This window comes from Xiphophorus hellerii, chromosome 9 (assembly GCF_003331165.1).
Source record: "Xiphophorus hellerii strain 12219 chromosome 9, Xiphophorus_hellerii-4.1, whole genome shotgun sequence".
In the NCBI taxonomy this organism is placed as follows: Eukaryota; Metazoa; Chordata; class Actinopteri; order Cyprinodontiformes; family Poeciliidae; genus Xiphophorus; species Xiphophorus hellerii.
Genome location: NC_045680.1, coordinates 11,054,569 through 11,072,699, shown reverse-complemented (window position 1 = coordinate 11,072,699; position 18,131 = coordinate 11,054,569). Strand labels below are relative to the sequence as shown.

The 18,131-nt window shown below is 36.4% G+C and overlaps 1 protein-coding gene across 1 annotated transcript; it reads left to right on the top strand.

The window, feature by feature from the left end:
* The first annotated feature begins 1,797 nt into the window (after window positions 1–1,797).
* hykk.2 (hydroxylysine kinase, tandem duplicate 2) lies at window positions 1,798–7,815 on the top strand. Its single transcript, XM_032573269.1, has 5 exons — window positions 1,798–1,897; window positions 2,277–2,582; window positions 5,214–5,356; window positions 5,540–5,720; window positions 5,837–7,815. The coding sequence occupies exons 2-5, from the start codon at window positions 2,279–2,281 to the stop codon at window positions 6,271–6,273; spliced, it is 1,065 nt and encodes a 354-aa protein (XP_032429160.1). The 5' UTR covers window positions 1,798–1,897; window positions 2,277–2,278; the 3' UTR covers window positions 6,274–7,815.
* Window positions 7,816–18,131: the final 10,316 nt, after the last annotated feature.

The window sequence follows — 18,131 nt, the reverse complement described above, 5'->3', positions numbered from 1 at the left end:
GATCTGCTACATACACTGCTACTCTTCAGCTAGTAGTGTTTAGATCACAGGGCACTAAGACATATTTCTATGGCTCTAGGTGTGGAAAAGTTCTCTAGAGAAGCCACCTCTCACTCGCAAAAGTAAAATACTCATTCATTTCTACTGCTATACTTTGAGTTACATCCATTTTGCCGGTAAAATTCTCCCAGACTCTTTCTTTTAGGTGTTTCTGTTTTTGCAAATTTCTCTCTTGGGCACCCAATAGCTCTGGGTTGTGCAAGGTGTAAGCGTCAATTTTGTAGTGAACCATTTGAAAAGCCCACAACAACAGCCATAAAATTTGCATAAAACCCGAGTCGATCCAATGAGGAGAAAGATCAGGCATGCTAAATAAGATTAGCCAGTCAAATAAAATGGACAGGTTATGCTGGCTGTGGAGGATGTTTTACTTGCAATCCAGACAAAAACAATTTGCATGTCACAAAACAATTTTAGACAAGTACATTTTTGTAATAAGATTTTTTATGTTCCTAAATAAGACTAAATAGATGCCTAAACCGAGCAGTGACCAGAAATAAATCTTCTGTAGCTTGGGTTCTATGCAACTAACTCACTACACGTTCATTCTTCTAAAATTTGTTTTCCTACACGCAAGCAATTACCTGTATCCATCAAAACATAGAAATATAAAAATCTTTTGATTCTAAATGTTTTTTCAACATTTATTTATTAAACTTATCACCAGCTGTAATAGAAATACTTCACTGGTAAAGTTATTTGATTTAATATTTTTAGTGTTATAGGTTTTATTAGAACCTTCACATAACATGACACACGAACAGCAAGATTAGCAACAACAAGGAGTGTGATCTGCTACCGTCAGCTTCCCTCCCAGCTTCAAAAGGCAGACAGATAAATTTAGCAACAAGCTGGAAAACAGTTAGTGAGGCATTTAGGGGCCATATGGGTCTGTTTTTCAGAGAGGAGACCTCAATGAAAGATAAAATGAGCATTCATTGACAGAATAAAAAAAAATAACAAAAAATCCCAGTTCTATTTGATGCTACTTTAAAGTAATTTACAATAAACTGAATTGCAAAAACACGATGAAATCAAAGAAAAACCCCACTGGTTATGTAAACGTCAATATTTCATCAGTAAAATTAGTCTTTTGGAGAAATATCTTATACTTTCTTTATTTTTTCCACTCAAACATATCTTTCCTTTTTGGCAGAATTAGGTGAAATAGAATATTTTAGAGTATTATTGTGAAGTCAGAAAAAGCAGTGCTGGAAAAACTTTTGCCACCATATTCTGAATCTTCTCAAAAGCCTTCAACAGCAAGTCTCCTACATGAACCATCTCCACATCCTGTCCATCCTTCCCTTCAACCCCTGTCTTGAACAAAACTTTAAGCCCATATCATTGTGGTGAGGCCCTTGTTAATGAATACTTTTTGCATAGTTCTACATTTACTATCACTACTACTACAAACAATAATTATCCATCTTTTTGATGAAAGGTAGAGTACATCCTGGCCAGTTCAACAGTCCCTCACCAGGACAAAGACACATGGGACAAATGCACACACAAAAACGGGAAATTTGTAGTACAGTATTTAATTTGACATGCATGTTTTTTTTTACTGTGGAAGGAAGCTGGGTAACCCGGAGATAACACAAGGATGCACGGGGAGGGTTAACAACTGTACAGACAAGCAACCAAAATATACAAATTTCAGAGAATCAGTATCCTACGCTGTTTTTTTTTTTCTTTCCAAAATTCAACATATTTGTAAGGATTTTATTTTGAAGGAACTTACCGGATGTCGTTGTTTTCATGAGTCACATTGTTCATTTTGTGGAAAATACTAGACTACATTGACAGTTATCTCTGTGATTTTATTCCGCTAAAGGTAGGTTACTTAATAAGGGTAGCATATCTGCTAATAGTTCCCGTGTTTATAGGCTTATTGCTTGAATGTAATGACATTACGGTCCGAAGTACGTGAGTCTTTTTGCTCGAAGTTCAAAGTTTACAGCGTGTTCAGGAGCAGGGATTCTTCCTTAAGTGAAAACAGCTGTGTTCATAAGAAGTTTGTGAATGAACGTAAACATACGGCGGCTAAATAATTGCATTTAATATTTAATTGAAGTACGGTTATGTAGTTTGACTTCTTAAGCAACAACAAAATAGTTTGTAACTTTGGTGTTTAGTGGTTTTATGCAGATTTAGTATAATACATGTGCATTTAGTAATGCCTCCTCTGCTAATATGTTGATTTTATTTGTCAGAAATGTCAGTGAAGAACGCCCAGCCCAACTTCAGCCCCTCTCAGGTGTCTGAGATCATGAAGAGGCTCTACAACCTGACCGCCTCAGAAATACGCCCTCTGCCCAGCTATGATGACCAGAACCTCTATGTGGCTCCCACTGAGGGTGGCGAGTACGTCCTAAAAATCATGAACACGGAGGACAGTAAGAACCCCACCATCATTGAGTTGCAGACCCATGCCATGTCCTTTCTCTACCAGAATGGACTTCCTGCTCAAACAGCCATGCCTACCACCTCAGGACAACTCATGAGCCTGGAAGAAATAGGTATGAGTCAAGAATCGGTTCAAATATGTGGAGTGTAGCTGAAATCAGTTTTGTGTATGTTTTCTCTTGAAGATGGATTCATGCTAGCTTAGTTTTAGCTGTAGTTCTCTTTCATAGAAACATTGATTCAGGTCACGCTGCTTTTGAAATTGCCATTGTGATCTCAGCAGTGTTGTATAGTAACGAAGTAAAAATACTTCACTACTTTACTTAAGTATATTTTGGAGTACTTCATACTTTCCTGGAGTATGAAAATTTTTGATGACTTTCACTTTTACTTCACTATATTTCCGAACTTAATTGCGTACTTTTACTCCGATACATTTTCAATGTGTGGTTTAGTTACTCGTTACAAAAAAGCGAGAGAGAGAAACGCAAGTGTTTTGACCCCACCTACTGATTAGCAAGTAGGCTACCGAACAAAGTGCCTGGGCTTGTTCATCACCACCAATAGGATACTTCTTCTTCTTCTTCTTTTCTATTATGGCGGATCACAAGCAACTTTAAGGTGCATACCGCCACCTACTGTACATGAGTGTGTAGAAGCATTACTTCATATCTATTAAATTCTACTTTTTAATTTTGTATTCTTAAGATAAATAAACAATGCTTTCCTTAATTTGTGAATATCTGTTATGTTTCCTTCATTTCCTAATATACCTTTAAGATTCCATTCATGCCCCATATTTCTAACTATTCTCTTTAATTCTTCCCTTTTGAGTTCATTTGACTTACAGTTCATCAATATGTGTTCTACATTTTCTTTCTCTCCACATCTCTCACATTTATCATTATTTTTCCTCCCTATTTTATAAAGCATGTCATTTAAGTAGGTATGACCTACTCTTAATCTACTAATTATTATTTCTTCTCTTCTGTTTCGTTCATTAATGCTTCGAATTCAAACTGACTTTTGTACTTCATATAATCTTCTTCCTTTCTTATCTTCATTCCACATTTTTTGCCATTTCTTGATTTCTTTACTTTTAATTAGGATACACCTGTTTCGCTTCTCCCATTAAACACAAAGCAAGTCTCGCAATCAGTAGCAGTCACATGGAAATTCTATCTTACAAAAACTCCCCGTCCAACTTGAAGAAACACATCGAGGTAACTTCTTATGAAATGGTTATAATCCTCGTGTTTCAGTAACTATAGCTTGGTCACTAGGCACTACTGTATTGTGAAATCTTGACCATAAATGAACTTTGTTTGGCATTGTTTCAGTTCCACACGTGGTGTATTTAGCTTAGGCCTAATGTTGACTGTAGCAGGCTACCTAGACTCCTCTGTTCAAGGGGGGACAGAAGCCATAGCGATAGCAATTTAGACTAAATTTAACGAATATAGGAAAGGCAAGCAAGTTCAAAACCAGGTTTACAGATGCCAATAAGCTGCATTTTCCTCCCAGTTCTTTTTTTCTTTTGCATAATGACCAGTTGTGTGCACCACCTACTGACTGTAGGATTGACTGATTCACTGATTTGTGAAGTAGAGTAATCGTAACAGCTCTTTTTCTTCATGTTGGCCGCATTTTCTGTACTATTTATTTTTCTCATTTTCAGCACTGACCTTACTTGAAGGGAAAACTTAAGGCTTACAAAAACTTTGTATTTTCTGTCCTGGAGGGTTTACTAAGAAGCTGGTTCAGTTGTAAAGCCGGTTAAGTTAACCTTGTGCTATAGGTAAAGCACCTAATTTTCTTAACTAAATGATGCCTGCAGGTATATCTATTAGCAGGTTTAATTTTGCCTGCACTTGGTTGTGTACATTATTTTAAGTGTATTTGACAAGTTTACCAAAATATAAAAAATGTCATTCAAACTGCATTTGCTTTGTTTTACTTTTTACTTGTACTTTTCATTACATTACTTGAGTACATCCATTTTTACAGTAATTTCCATACTTAAGTACAAGAAGTTTCAAATACTTTAAGACTTTTACTCAAGTAACATTTCAGTCAGTGACTTGGACTTTTACCAAAGTCATATTTTGGAGAGGTACTTGTACTTTTACTTGACTCTGAGATTTCAGTACTTTATACAACACTGGATCTCAGTGGTGCAAACTCATTTTGAAAGGGGATTTGAGTTTTTGAGAGACACTCACTGAGCTACATCTTTAGAAATTGCACTACAGATTGCTTCGAATATGACGCAATCTTTAGTGTTGATGACTAAATTTCAATGAAACACATGGATGTTTTGTCGCTGCAATGGGTGTGAATACCTTTTGCGAGGCACTGTAACTACTTCAGTTTGCTTTACTAAATTATTTAAATTCTGAAATTTTGTATGTTGTAATGAGTTTATTTTCCAGTCATGTGTAAAATAGAATAATATTTAATATTATCTGCTGCGGTGAGAGACCTTGATCCCCAACTCAAGGCGTGTCAGACCCCCTGCGTTGGTTGAAGTTACATACAGAAAACGACAATGTCTGTTGTTTCTCTCTAAGCCCTTTCTCTCTCTCAAGATCACAAGTTCACAGCCTCATTAACATTAATATCCAAGTACAGCTGTAATGAGGAACATGTCCTTGTAAAAGATCACAGCACATTAGTTCTTTATTTATATGGTTGAAGATTGAGGAAAATAATCGCAAGGCTACTTCTGTCTTTTTCTGTGATAGATTGTGGGTATGGCTGTCAGAAGTACTTGGTCCGGCTGCTGACTTATTTACCTGGAGTGACTGTTTCTAAGGTTCCTCTTACACCAAAGTTATTATATGAGACTGGCAGGATGGCTGCTAGAATGGATGAAGTCCTTCAAAAGGTAAGATGGATACACTCCAGTGAAACTTTAACATTTTATTTTAAAGCAAAAATGCTGCTAATGAAAATGTTTGAAGTTGTTACATTACTTTAAGCATATCTTGCATTGCTAAGCTTTCAAAACTAAAACAAGCTGAATACGTACATGCTTATTTTTATTCAGCTGCTTTCGTTTTCATTTTAGATGGAGCACCCTCATCTCAGCCTTCTCGAGAGGGAGAACTTTATATGGAGCTTGTCAAACATTTGTCTCCTGGAAGAATACATGGGTGTACTAGATGGAGATCCACTTCAGGAGGTTGTGAAATCTGTTATTGATCAGTACAAAAACTCTGTGATCCCCAGACGATCCAATTTTCGCAAATGTGAGTACATTTATTTGCTTGATTCTTTGTTGGATAAAATTAAATTCCTTTTGAAGATTTAATGCAGGCAAAGATGAGCTAAAGGTTTTAGTAAAGCCGTTTCCTTTTTTTGTAAGGTATTAATCATGGTGACTTTAATGACCTCAACATTCTCATGCAACCCGATGACAATCATGGCTACAAGATTTCTGGCATCCTTGACTTCGGGGACATGAACAGTGGCTACTACATTAATGAACTTGCCATCACCATAATGTACATGATGATTGAGCATCCTGATCCCATCGAGGTGGGTGGGCCTGTCCTCGCAGGCTGGGAAAGCGTCATCCCCCTCAACAAGGACGAGAAAGACTGCCTCTATGTGCTGGTGCTCTCTCGCTTCTGCCAGTCGCTGGTTATGGCTCGGTATTCCGTGATGCTGCACCCAGAAAACAAAGAGTACCTCATGATCACTTCCAGAAAGGGAGTTAAGATCCTTCAGAAAGTCTGGGAATTGGGAAAAGAGCATGTGGAGAAGGTTTGGTTTGACCATGCTGCTCAGCTCAGTGTTTGAATAGAAAAAGATGTTAATTTTCTATTCAAAGACTTTCATTCATTAACTCTAGTTAATGAATGAAAGAAATACTTCAGTAAATTATAACTTAGTAATGGCATAATAATTTATACACAGTGTTAATTCATATGATTATGACATATAGACAATTAAAATCCAAAATAAAATAGAATATTATGTAAAAAACAAAATAGTTTTAGTGTAAGATATATTTTCATATAGTGTACAGTTAATTCTCTTGGTCTGGGCCTCTCTGGAGGGAATTACTGGATCATGGCATGGAAGTGATCAGTTTTGCTCAGGTGCTAAGAAAGCCCAGATTGCTCAAATAACTATGTAATGTCTGCATCCCTGGTTCTGGTCTACCTTATCTTCTTGATCAAACACTAAAGATCCTTTTGCAGTGTTTAGATTAGGCTTGTTGCCATCAAGCACGATGATACTATTAGCTTTAAAGTAGGTTTTGGTGCCTTCTTCTGCTGGAAAATATACTCAGCATCTCTGTAAAGCTTTGATGGAAGCATAAAGAGCTCTAATATTTCCTGGTAGATGTGTCTGTCCTCACTTTGGACTTGACGATAAGCAGTAAAGTCCATCAGCAGATGGCGTGGCTCCCCAAAGCATCACTTACTGTGGAAACTTCACACTACAGTCTTTCTTTTGGCTGTGCAGATCACACTATTATAGACTGTTGAAACAAATCAGTGCATGTGCTTTGAATTTGCGTTTCACTTTTTAAATAGAATTACTCAATTTAATTTTGAATGATATTTTAACTATTGAGATACAGTACACCTGAAACCGTATCCTATCCGTAAAATATGATTAGCAGAGAATATTTCACCAGTTTCTGGATTAACTGAGTGCTAAGGAGTCAAGTCTTTTGTTTTAAGCACTTCAGTGAGACTTGCTCTAAATAACAGGCGCTCATTTGTGAACAATGCCTTTTATTTTAGTATTCAAAGCTTTACTAAAATAACTATTTATTATATAGTAAGGCACTTGTGTATTTGATTTCCAAGTAAATATAATATTTTATGTCAAGATGATTGTGTAAAAGAAAATTCACTAAGAAGGAAGTAATTTCTCTTCCATAAAACATTGGTCCACATTTAAAACATTCATTTGGGGACATTTAAGCTTCCCTGTTTGAAAACCCAGTAAACATGTTGAATGTGAGGAGAAGTGATTTGCTTTTGTACATTTCTTTTAAAAAAGCAACAAATGCTGGAATCTCTGCTATGAATTCTGTGCCTTGTTAGAAAGTTTTCTTTCTAGTAATGTTTATTCTTACAAGACTTTCACAAATTAAAGTTAGTGCTTCCAATGGTTTACAAATAAATAGCTTAAAAGTTTTTTGTTTTTTTTCCATCTTTATATTATCGCTAATCCGTCTATGTTGGACATGCTTTTATATTTTTTCAGTGTACAGTATTTCAACCAAACCAGGTGGAAGTGAAAGATGAGGTGCTTGAAAGTTGACACTTTATGTAGGAGATGCTTCATGTTCAGGATCCAGAATAAAATGATCACATGGAGTCATCAGGTGAACTTTAACTATTCTGATTTGTACATGTATGTTGTTCTTATGTAACGTCTTTTGGTTCCTGGTAAATGATTGATTTTTTGTACTATTAATTTTACTCCCAAACATGCCTTATATGACTGACTGTACAAAGGTCAGTCCAAGTAAACACAAAGCACATTAAGATGTGCTTTGTGAAGCAAAGCACATCTTAATCTGGCAAATTAGTTACCAGATTGTGATTTTTTTTTGCTGTTGTTCAGCAACATATTTGTATCTCTTACACAAGATACATGTTTTCCTGATCAATGTAATTATCATTTGAATAGATTAGAGGTGAAGTGAAGTTTTTTTTTTCAGAAATGATTAAGAATGTAGAATGACACCACACCTCCAGTGAGCTTTTGACAGATCAGCAGTCTGGATAAAATATGATGTAATACTGCCCTCGTGTGGTAGCTTTTACAACTCCACTGTAATAAAACTTTAAATGGGGAATAAATGAAAGTACATCATAGCAATATTGAAAATCGTGAAAAAGTTAAATAATTTTCATTTCAGAAAGCAAAGTCCTGTGTATCTCTATGTTGTCCTGTGATGTACTAGCGGCCCGTCCAGCGTCCAACGTCTAAAGTCCATCTGTCCCTTTGTGACTCTGCAAGGAGTAGCAGGTAGATAATGGATAAATGTCCAAAACTGGATTGAACTGAGCTGCGTTAATACCTTTTCCAAATAATTTTGAACCAAGCTGCTTTTTGACAAAACTAAAATATCACTGTACTAATAGTGGCGAAAGCTAAAGTCGAGCAGGATGAAAATGGAATAACAATCTTTTTTTTATTTAACATATCTCCAAATCAAAAATGTTTCATTATCACTAAAGTCTTTACGTCCTAAAAAGGTGCAAGTCGAAAACATTCTCTTAACATTGCATTGAACTACAAAAGATTGACAGAACAGTCACATGTTCTTTGTTTAAATGCTAGTCATTGAGATAAGCACTAAGAGAAAACATACTTTTCTTTTTTTTTGTCTTCAGTGTTTCTGTTAGGTATAACTAATGTTAAGAGCACTACAGACTGTCGCAGCACAGACTTCTTTTGGAATGAACTTCACTGATTGCTGACAACCATGTAGAAAGGAAAAGCAATAGCTCTATCTGCAGCGTGTCAAATTTTACAGTATTCAGCTTTCAGCATAGGTATGCAGACCTGTCAGTGTTACTCAGCGATGAAGTCCTAATCAACTCAGCTGTTTATAATTACACAGATGGTAAAGTTTAGGTTATTAGGTTAAACTCGTTAACTTCACAGCCAACATTATGCTTTCGCTTACATATGGTTGAATTTATAGATTAATGTGGCTGCAGTTAGAGTAATCAGCTTTCTCGGCTGCCCGTGCTGTGGATAGAAAGCGCTTGAGGGGATTAAGAAATAAGTTTCAGCTTTCATACATCTGCAATGAGAATGAGGAGAGGAGTGTTTTATGATGAAAACACCACTGCCTCTCTCAGGCTCACCTTTTGGCCCACATTAAACATTACATTACTTAGTGAAGTCATGTTTTACACTTGTAATTCCAAATGTAAAACCATAGTATGATTGTTTTTGTTTGTGTAACCACATCTGAAGGTAGGCACAGCGCTAATGGAAATACTAATGCAGAATCTGCAGTCTGAAAATTTAAAGTTGGGATGTTTAAGTTGATGGAATGACATACTTTACATAAATGAACATTTTGTTTCTGTTTCATCCTGAGAAGAGAACACTTCTTTAATTTGAGATTTTTTTGGTGTTATTTAAATTATAAAGCCCAGAGACGCAAATAAGTCTAAAATGCAATTTTTCAATCTACCCTTTGATATGGCACATGTTGAAGACTGATGAATCCCCTGCTTTCTTAGATATTTTGCAAGATGTTTTGAAGGCTTCTGGAATCAGTTCAGCTGAGGTTTCTGTGGTCATTATATTATGCTTTTCAATGTTGTCTCAATACAGTGTAAGAATTTCCACAAATAGAGTAAAGGTTTCCTAATTCAATTGCTTCATCAGAAAAATAGGCTATAAAAAACTCCATCAGACTGCAACTAAGAGAAAAATTGTTTGAAAATTGAAATTGAAAAATGTAATTTATGCCAGGTCTTTAGTTTTGAATCTAAGTTTTTAAAGTAAAGAGGATGTGCTCAAAAACTTACTGAAAACTTAAATGCATGTAAGATATTTGGAAAATAATTGCAAAAAACCCAGCGTAGTTTCACTCAAAATGGAGAAATCAGCCTAGCGTACAATGCATGACAACTATTTGTAGCAACCACAACTCAGAAAACTGTCCAACTGATTGGTCTGAGTCCAGTTTCTTGCTTGAATGAAAGCTTTGTACTGAATCTATTCGTTGGAAACAACTTTCTCATATAAACCAGACAGAACCCTCTGGAGGACCAGCCAAACAACAGCCACTGTTAAAATGTGAGTCTCTCCAGCATCACAGAGGAAGAAAGCAATGGTGAGATTTTTAGCCACAACATTTCATCATATTTCAGATAAACGGTCCACTAAATATTGCTTGTTTAAACTATTTAAACACATAATTATTCTGCTGAATAAAAGCAGTTTCACTTTTAAGCATTCAGTAATGAACCTTGTGATGAATTCCGAGATAATTGGAGGTTAAAAGAAAATGAGACGGTTATCTTTGTGATACCTAATTCAGCTATAAATGGCTTTCAAATAAAAAATAACAGTTTGAGAAACTAGCTTGCAGTTTTGACAAAGATACTATATTTTGTTTTGGATAAATAATGCAGTCAAGCTGACAGCTAATGTAGGCAGAAGAGCAAAGAGTGTTTGAAGTTGAAAGATTGAAATGAAAGTTTCATTATATTTCTGACAGTATGCCTTTTTTTTTTAATAAGATGTACTGTCACATATTTCAGTCTGCACTCTGACTGAAATATGTGGATAAGTTCATGTTTTTGTCACCCACCATCCCCCCCTTAACAAATGACAAGCAGGGCTGCTGTTCAGTGTGTCTGTGCAGGAAGTCACTCAGTCTTCTTTACAAGCTTACAACAAAGGTTATGGAAGTCGTGCTCTCCAGATGTGTTGGCTGCTTCCTCAGTATCATCAGTCTGGAATTTGTTTAGTTGAAACTGATGTGCCTTGACCTGTCTACAACAATGGGGCATTGTCAATAAAAGCACTCCTGTTAAAAGCCGAAGGACTATAATCAGACACACACATCTTACCTTGAAATTATGATGCACTAAGAATTTTCTGCATAGTAAAACCAAACTTAATAAAACTACACCTAAAAGCACAACAAAGAAATACAGCATTTGTATTCTAAAAAGGAAAAGCAATGTTTGGTTGCTTTCAAAGCACAGAAACACATATTTATATGGCGACAACTGAACTCAGGAAAAGCCACACGCATGTTGCTAAAAATAACTAGAATATAGTGACTTTAAGATGAATTTTAGGGCTATTCAACATCTTTCAAAAGATTCATACAAGATAAAGATAGACTGAAGACAAGAGTTATTATAAATCATTTCAACTCTAGATGGAGCTATCCTCCTCCTCATTGTACTGTATATGCTGAACAGAAAGCTTCTCTGTAGTAAATCAGCTTTTCAAACTTACATTTAAGAGTGTTTTAAACTCAGCATTTAGCAAAAGCCGGAGATCTTACACAAACTCTCAAAGGTTTGTCATTTATGCAAGTTGACATTAAGTACATCTTAAAAATGGGAAAACTATAAAACATACCATTGAAACTAGACATTTAAATACACCATTCAAAAAGACATACATGTTTTTCCTTACTGTGTGATATTAAAATCAGAATAAACTTTGAACATTTCATATCAATTAAGATTGCCCATTTATTTCTAATTGACAAAATCAACAATAATTACTTTCTTCAGATATTCATATATTCTACAACTACTGCACCTTTAAACAATTTGGGAAATTTCAGATTAAGATGTCATGTTTTTCCTATATAAACCAGTCAGGATATCAGAAATAGAAATAGAAATAAAGACCTTCAAAGTTGCTTTTCTCTTGCCTGAAGGTGTCATATTTATCTGTTCAAACAATCATGTAGAAATGTATAAACCATGTGAATATTCAGCCATCATTCTGCTCAGGAAGGAGACTGGTTCTGTCCCTCAGAGATAAATATGTACTGGTACAAAATATTCATGTCAGTTCCAGTACCAAAACAAAAACTTTTATAGATGTTGGCTGTAAAAAAAAAAAGGCCACTCAAGAGAAGAAGAAGCTTTAACCCAAAAGAAATATGAAAATCTGCTTACAGTTTGCAAATTTATTCTGGGACGGAAACCTTCGTTCCTGCAGAAATGTACTTGGCATGTGTTTAGTCATGATGACCATAGATTTAACCCAACTGTGATGTATGAGGGTGGGAGCACTATGTCATGTGGATGTCTTTCCTGCAGGAAAGATTGATGCAGTTCACAAAATAGATTATATCACAAGGAGATAAAATTAAGTGAAAAGACTGAATCAATATCTCAAGATATGAGCTAATATATTAAAGCTTGGGCACAAATGGATTTTCCAAATGAACAATGACCCTAAGAATACCACCAAAATAAACTACAAAGTGGCTTAAGGATAACAGAAATATTTGGGAGAGTTCAGGGTAAAACTAAAACTGTGGTTTAACAGGGCATCCAACAAACCTGAGACAGTTCCGTCAGTTCTGTCTGGAGGGACGGACCACAACTCCAACAAACTATTATGAGCCTATTCCACAGGCTGTGGAAAGAAACCCAAAATGTTTGACCTAAGCAATTCTACAAGGTGATTTAATTCTACCAAATACCAATGAAATGTGTAGTATATAAACTTCTGACTTTGAAGAAAGTTATAGTATATATTTTTAAAAATATTTTTTCTGGCTTTTACCTAATAAAATAATCTTTGTAATCTTTAATGACCTTAAAAAAAACAAACTTCAGTCTGACTGAATGAGGCAAAATGAGAATGAAAGGTTATGTGTCTTTGTACACGGTCAATGTAAATCTCTAGTTTCAACTCGATACGCGGGTCAAAAAAGAAGTAGATTATGTTTGTACCACAAAAACCTGAGCCAGAGCCTGACTGACCCACACTCCTCTTGTGTACCTTCAACCTCCCACCTCAAAGGCACCATCTGCCCTCTACCCCTGCTGCAGCAGCACACGATATGGATCTCCACTCATGCAGAAAAAGTCACGGTATGAGTCAGTGAAAGTCTGCCGGGGTTCATGTTTGTTTGCCGTCTGTTTCACCGCAGTTCATCAGCATTCAAGCAGTCAGTTCCAAAAGAGGCATACAAGTGACCCGTGCTGTTTCATCTGGCTTTTGTCTAGACTAAAACTTTTCACTGATGTTCCACATCTTAGCCACAGCAGAAGATAAACTGACGTGACTCCATAATTCAACCCAATTTATCAGTGTTGGTAATCCTGCTGGCATTTCAAACCATGCTCTTCAGGTCGAAGCAGGGCCTTTTTAAACACACAGCAAATGAATTAATTTACATTCCAATAACAGTCAGTTTGTTGGCTTTTAACATTTGACAGCATTGTTTTTAAAAAATGCAAGGCTTCCAGTGTCAGAATCCATGCCGTTTCACCTTGGTTTCAGAAATGTCAATGTTTTTTGCAGCTCTTTCCAAAGTGTAAGGAGGTTAAAGTCGGTTTAAAAAATATTGTCAAACATAAGGAATAAAGACAATAGCTGAAAAGTAACTAGTGAAACTCAAAGTTGTTTAGAGTTAATGTCAGCAAGAGTGCAACAACTGAGTGATATTTCATAATTGTTGTTTTAAATAATAATGAACAAACTATCTTCCAGCTCTTTTCTAGCTTCAACTTCTTTTGAAGGTTTTAATTTTCGACTATGATCTGCTGATATTATATTTAATCCTATATGGTAGGAACTTTGATAACCATTGATTTTAAATATCAATGCAAGCTATTTTAATTAATCTTAGTCTCTCCTATTGAAATGTTTTGCTGCAATTAATTGCACTCTTTAATTTTATTGGATAACTAAAATAAAATTACTGACCTTATATAAATATTTTAATATTCTATAGAGTGACTTGTAAAATATATTTACGCCCCTGAAGTTTCCTACAAATTTAACTGTACATGCAGCACAGTGAGGTTCCTATTGACACCCCTAGTTAAAATCTAGTGAGAGTAGTTGAGTCCCGAATGAGCAAATTTTAAGACTTGGCTTGTGATAAATTGTAGCAAACTACAATTCACAGATTTTCTCCATTCAGTCCAATTGAGCTAGAGCTGTTTTGTAGAGACAAGTTAAACTTTGTTGCTGCAATGAAACAAAACATTAAAATGTATGAACACTCTGGCAAGAGCCTGTATTTCTAAAAACATTTCAAGATTTCAAGGTTTCATGAAGGTTCCCAAAGATAAACAGCAGAAAGCTGCAGGAGGGAATGCATTCCCTCTCGTCTATCTAATACTGCTGTGGGTTTGTTCTGTCCACTGGCCAGTCAAAACTCACCTCCAATGCTCAGCCCAGTCGCTCCAGATTTGTTTAAGTCCTCAGGGTCATTTTGTCAGATGTTTTTGACATTTTTGACAAAGCAAAGATTACTGGTGCGAAAAAACCTCTCAGAATCCACACTCGACCACAGGAAGCAGCATATTATTAATGAAACACTATTCATGTTGCTAATGGACTACTGATAATATAAACTGTTTGTCTTTGCTGGAAGTGGAGACTTGCCGCTGCTCTGCTGTCCACAAGACACCTGCAAATTCAGACAACAGTGTTCCTTGTGGGTCTTGTCGACTTCCTTTGCTTAGCCTAATGTCTGCCAAGGAAACTTAAATTTCACATGAAAAGGCAAACATAGATTGACTTTATTTGCTTTATATTATGTAACTGTGGTGTGTTTAATGAAATGTATAAGTGTATAGCAGTGATTTCAATTTAAACAATGATAAGCTGTAACCTACTTTCATTTGTAATAGTTTGCATATGTTAGACTGGGAGTGATGAAAGTTGTTAATTTTATTGTGACAAATTCACACCAAAAATGACAAGCTGTGTAAAACTTCTGTTGCAAACCAACAGAGAGCCTTTCTTGTGAAATATGAACATCTTTGCCAAAACTTCTTTTAGCAGCAATAAAAAAATAATTCTGTTGAAGTTCAGATTCTTTGTTTCTGACTCAGTTCCAGTAAATACTGAGAGCATGTCCACCTGGGATGCTTTGCAGCTGGATTTAGAGGCCAGTAGATTCTTATTTTTATTGTATTCCAAATATTGCTGCACTACTTATTCCATACATAAACTGCACAGCATTTACCATATTAGTTATTGATTTGCTGAGCATTTAGGCCATTAACCAGACATATCTGAATATGACAAGGAGAAAAATCCATTAAAATCATTGAAGGCTACACTTGAGGAGATGGCTCTCTGTCAACAACTTACCCCTAAACTTCTAGAAGCCAGTACTAGTTCCTCATGGTTTCCTTTCATCATGTTTTATGAAATTTGGCCATTTTCTGTGAAATTATAGACAAAGAAATGCCACTACAACGTGCCCTCTAACTGAAGTTTGTACTTGATGCTGTTATTTTTTATAAAAAAAAACACAACTCTTGAAATTAAAAAAAGTAGTTATTTTGTAACCTGTCAATAGGTCAGCAGCAACAGATGTCAGTTACTTATGAATTGGTTTGAGACAGTTATTGATTAGCTTTGTTTGTTGGTGTCAGATTTCCTTATTCCTTCGGTGCACAATTGAAATCATTTCTCTTTTTTGTGTGTGTGTTTTTTAATAAAATAAAATATTTCAAGAAAGTCACCTTTAATATAAACTTTCCAGAAGCATCATCACAGTAGCACCCAACCGCTACAATCTGTCTGAACAAAAGGATGTGTCTCACAACTAGGAGCACTTGGGAGAACACAGTGGTCTCAGTTGGTAAGCTCAGCTTCCTGTGTCTTATCAGTTCCTCTCAGATGAATGCTGCTCTGCTTTTTTTTTTTTTTGTCATGAACTGCTTCTTTTACAGAGACAAAACTCCTCACTAATGAAGGAGCAACAGAAAGCCCCTGGCATGAATTCATTAAGACTTTCACACATTATCACATGTCGCTTTTGCTGTACATCTTGGACGTTAATTTGCTGTAACAAGCGTCAGGACGGCCTATCTCCACGGAACAGGTGGGAAGCACAGCGGTCTCTCACAGCTCCAACACTAGAGAGGCGCACGCGGAGGGATGGCTAATCGATTGGACAGACTGGATTTGGTGGGGCGAATGAGTCTCAGAGTGAGGCCAAAAAGAAAATTTGTGTTTGGGTGTGTATGTGGGAGGAAAGGGGGCTTGCTGTCTGATTCCACTGGGAGTCTGGATTATAAAAACAGCTTCAGTTCAGGTACAAAATACACTTGGTGTTAAAATGAAAAAAAATATACCCTGTGTTATTGTAAAAAATGTGGAATAAAATGTAATGTAATGCATTAAACATTCTTAGAAACCAGTAACAATTTTTTAAATATCAATGGGGATTTAGGTGGGGGATCATAGTTAAGTTATATGTTTATATGTATAATAATAAGTATATCAAATGATGAGAGAAACGTTAATCAATCAATCAATTTGACTTATATTATGACCTATATTTTGGCTCTCTCTTGTCTCCACCTTCACCAACCGTGATAGATGTGTGGCTTTAGGGTGCACAGAAGTGGACTTACCACACATACCTGTGGTGCTCCGGTGTTGGTGCACTTGTCTGAGATGAAATTATTCACATCCTGTCCAGGATGTATACTGCTTCTTGTCCAGTGACTGCTGGAGAAAGGCACCAGCTCCCCTAAACCTGCTAGGATGGACAGATATATACATCAATAAATTGCTTACTGTGACTTATGAGTAACAAGAGTTCACACTCACACAGAACTGGATTTTAATTAAGCTTATCTGAGTAAAAAGGGCCTAATGTAAATCAAAACCATACGTCTAGGACTTTTGCTTCTTTTCTATTTGTAGTCTCTTTTCTTCTACTAGGAATATTTAAAGACATTAAAGAGTGAGTGAAAGTGTGCAAAAGACAGTACATCTCGCAAGAGGCTATATACATCTCCCTTCAAGCACTGTTAATTTTTTCTGTACCTAATGCCAACATCGTGAACAGCACAGCTCAACTTGAAACCTAAGTGCCAAGGGCAGTGATCCTAAACAAAACACATTCAAATTGCAGTAAAATGTGAGAAGGCAGAAAAAAAGACATCTGCCACAGAAAGGCCATATCAGGCAGAACCAGAAGCAAGTAATGGAGTGAAACATGTGCATCACCCTGTACCCTCCAGAATTGTGGGTCATTAACCATCTTTTCTCATGTAGTTTTAGAATGACTTTGTTGGAGGAAGGTATTTTACTCTTCCTGCATTTGTTCTCAAACTGAAATATAAGGACAGATCTTTAGAAAGCTCTTTTTTTCCCCCATTTATTCTGAAAAAAAAAAACATTAAGCAAATAAATAAAATAAATAAGAGACTTTTGCTTGGAGGCAGAAATGCAAACCACAAAAAACATTATGCCACCCACTGAACATTAAAACACACTCAGTTATACATTTGTTGGTTTCCTTTTTTAAAATGTGCAGCCTGACTTTTAAGTTCCTTGCAAAAGTACTAATTCTCTATGAATGTTTTAACACACCTTGTTCTTACCTCAGTGTATGATTTCATGTGATATCATGTGATAAAACACATTAATCCACAATAGTGAATTAAAGAAAAATTCCACATTGCTTTTTTTTATATTATATACAGTAGAGAGTGTTTAGATTCATGTTCAGTGTTCGTTTTCTGCCACCGTCTGAGCACATATTTGCCGTGTCCCCTCCTGTATGGCATGTTGGTCCAGGTTCACCTTTAAGGTGAGTGGTGGGTGGCACCAACATAGCCTTTAATGCCAGGTGTGTATTACGCATCCGCGCACGCGAGTCCACACATACGATCTCTACTGAGCTTTGTGGTGACGCCGTGCTGTAGAATCCCAAAATATCTCATTCTCAGCGTGTCTTCCCCAAACGCTGCGTTCATCGTTTCCAGATTAGTGTGTTGTGGTTTTCCTTTTGTCTGGATTTTGTTCTAGTTCTTTGCAGTCAGACCTGTCTTGGGATCTGGACTACAGTTGGCTTGTTGCGGGCCTTGGCCGCGAATTGTCCGCGGCTCCCACCCCCTGGTGCGCGCACCTGACCCTGCAGGTACGTAGCGCACGTGCGCAGCCACGTCAGAGCCGCCGCCTCCTCCTGAAGGAGTCGT

Excerpts from the sequence above, each read along its gene's own strand:
- hykk.2 (XM_032573269.1), top strand. The coding sequence starts at position 2,279 with ATGTCAGTGAAGAACGCCCAGCCCAACTTCAGCCCCTCTCAGGTGTCT. Across the intron at positions 2,583-5,213 it reads CATGAGCCTGGAAGAAATAG|ATTGTGGGTATGGCTGTCAG; the intron begins GTATGAGTCAAG and ends TTTCTGTGATAG. Across the intron at positions 5,721-5,836 it reads ACGATCCAATTTTCGCAAAT|GTATTAATCATGGTGACTTT; the intron begins GTGAGTACATTT and ends TTTTTTTGTAAG.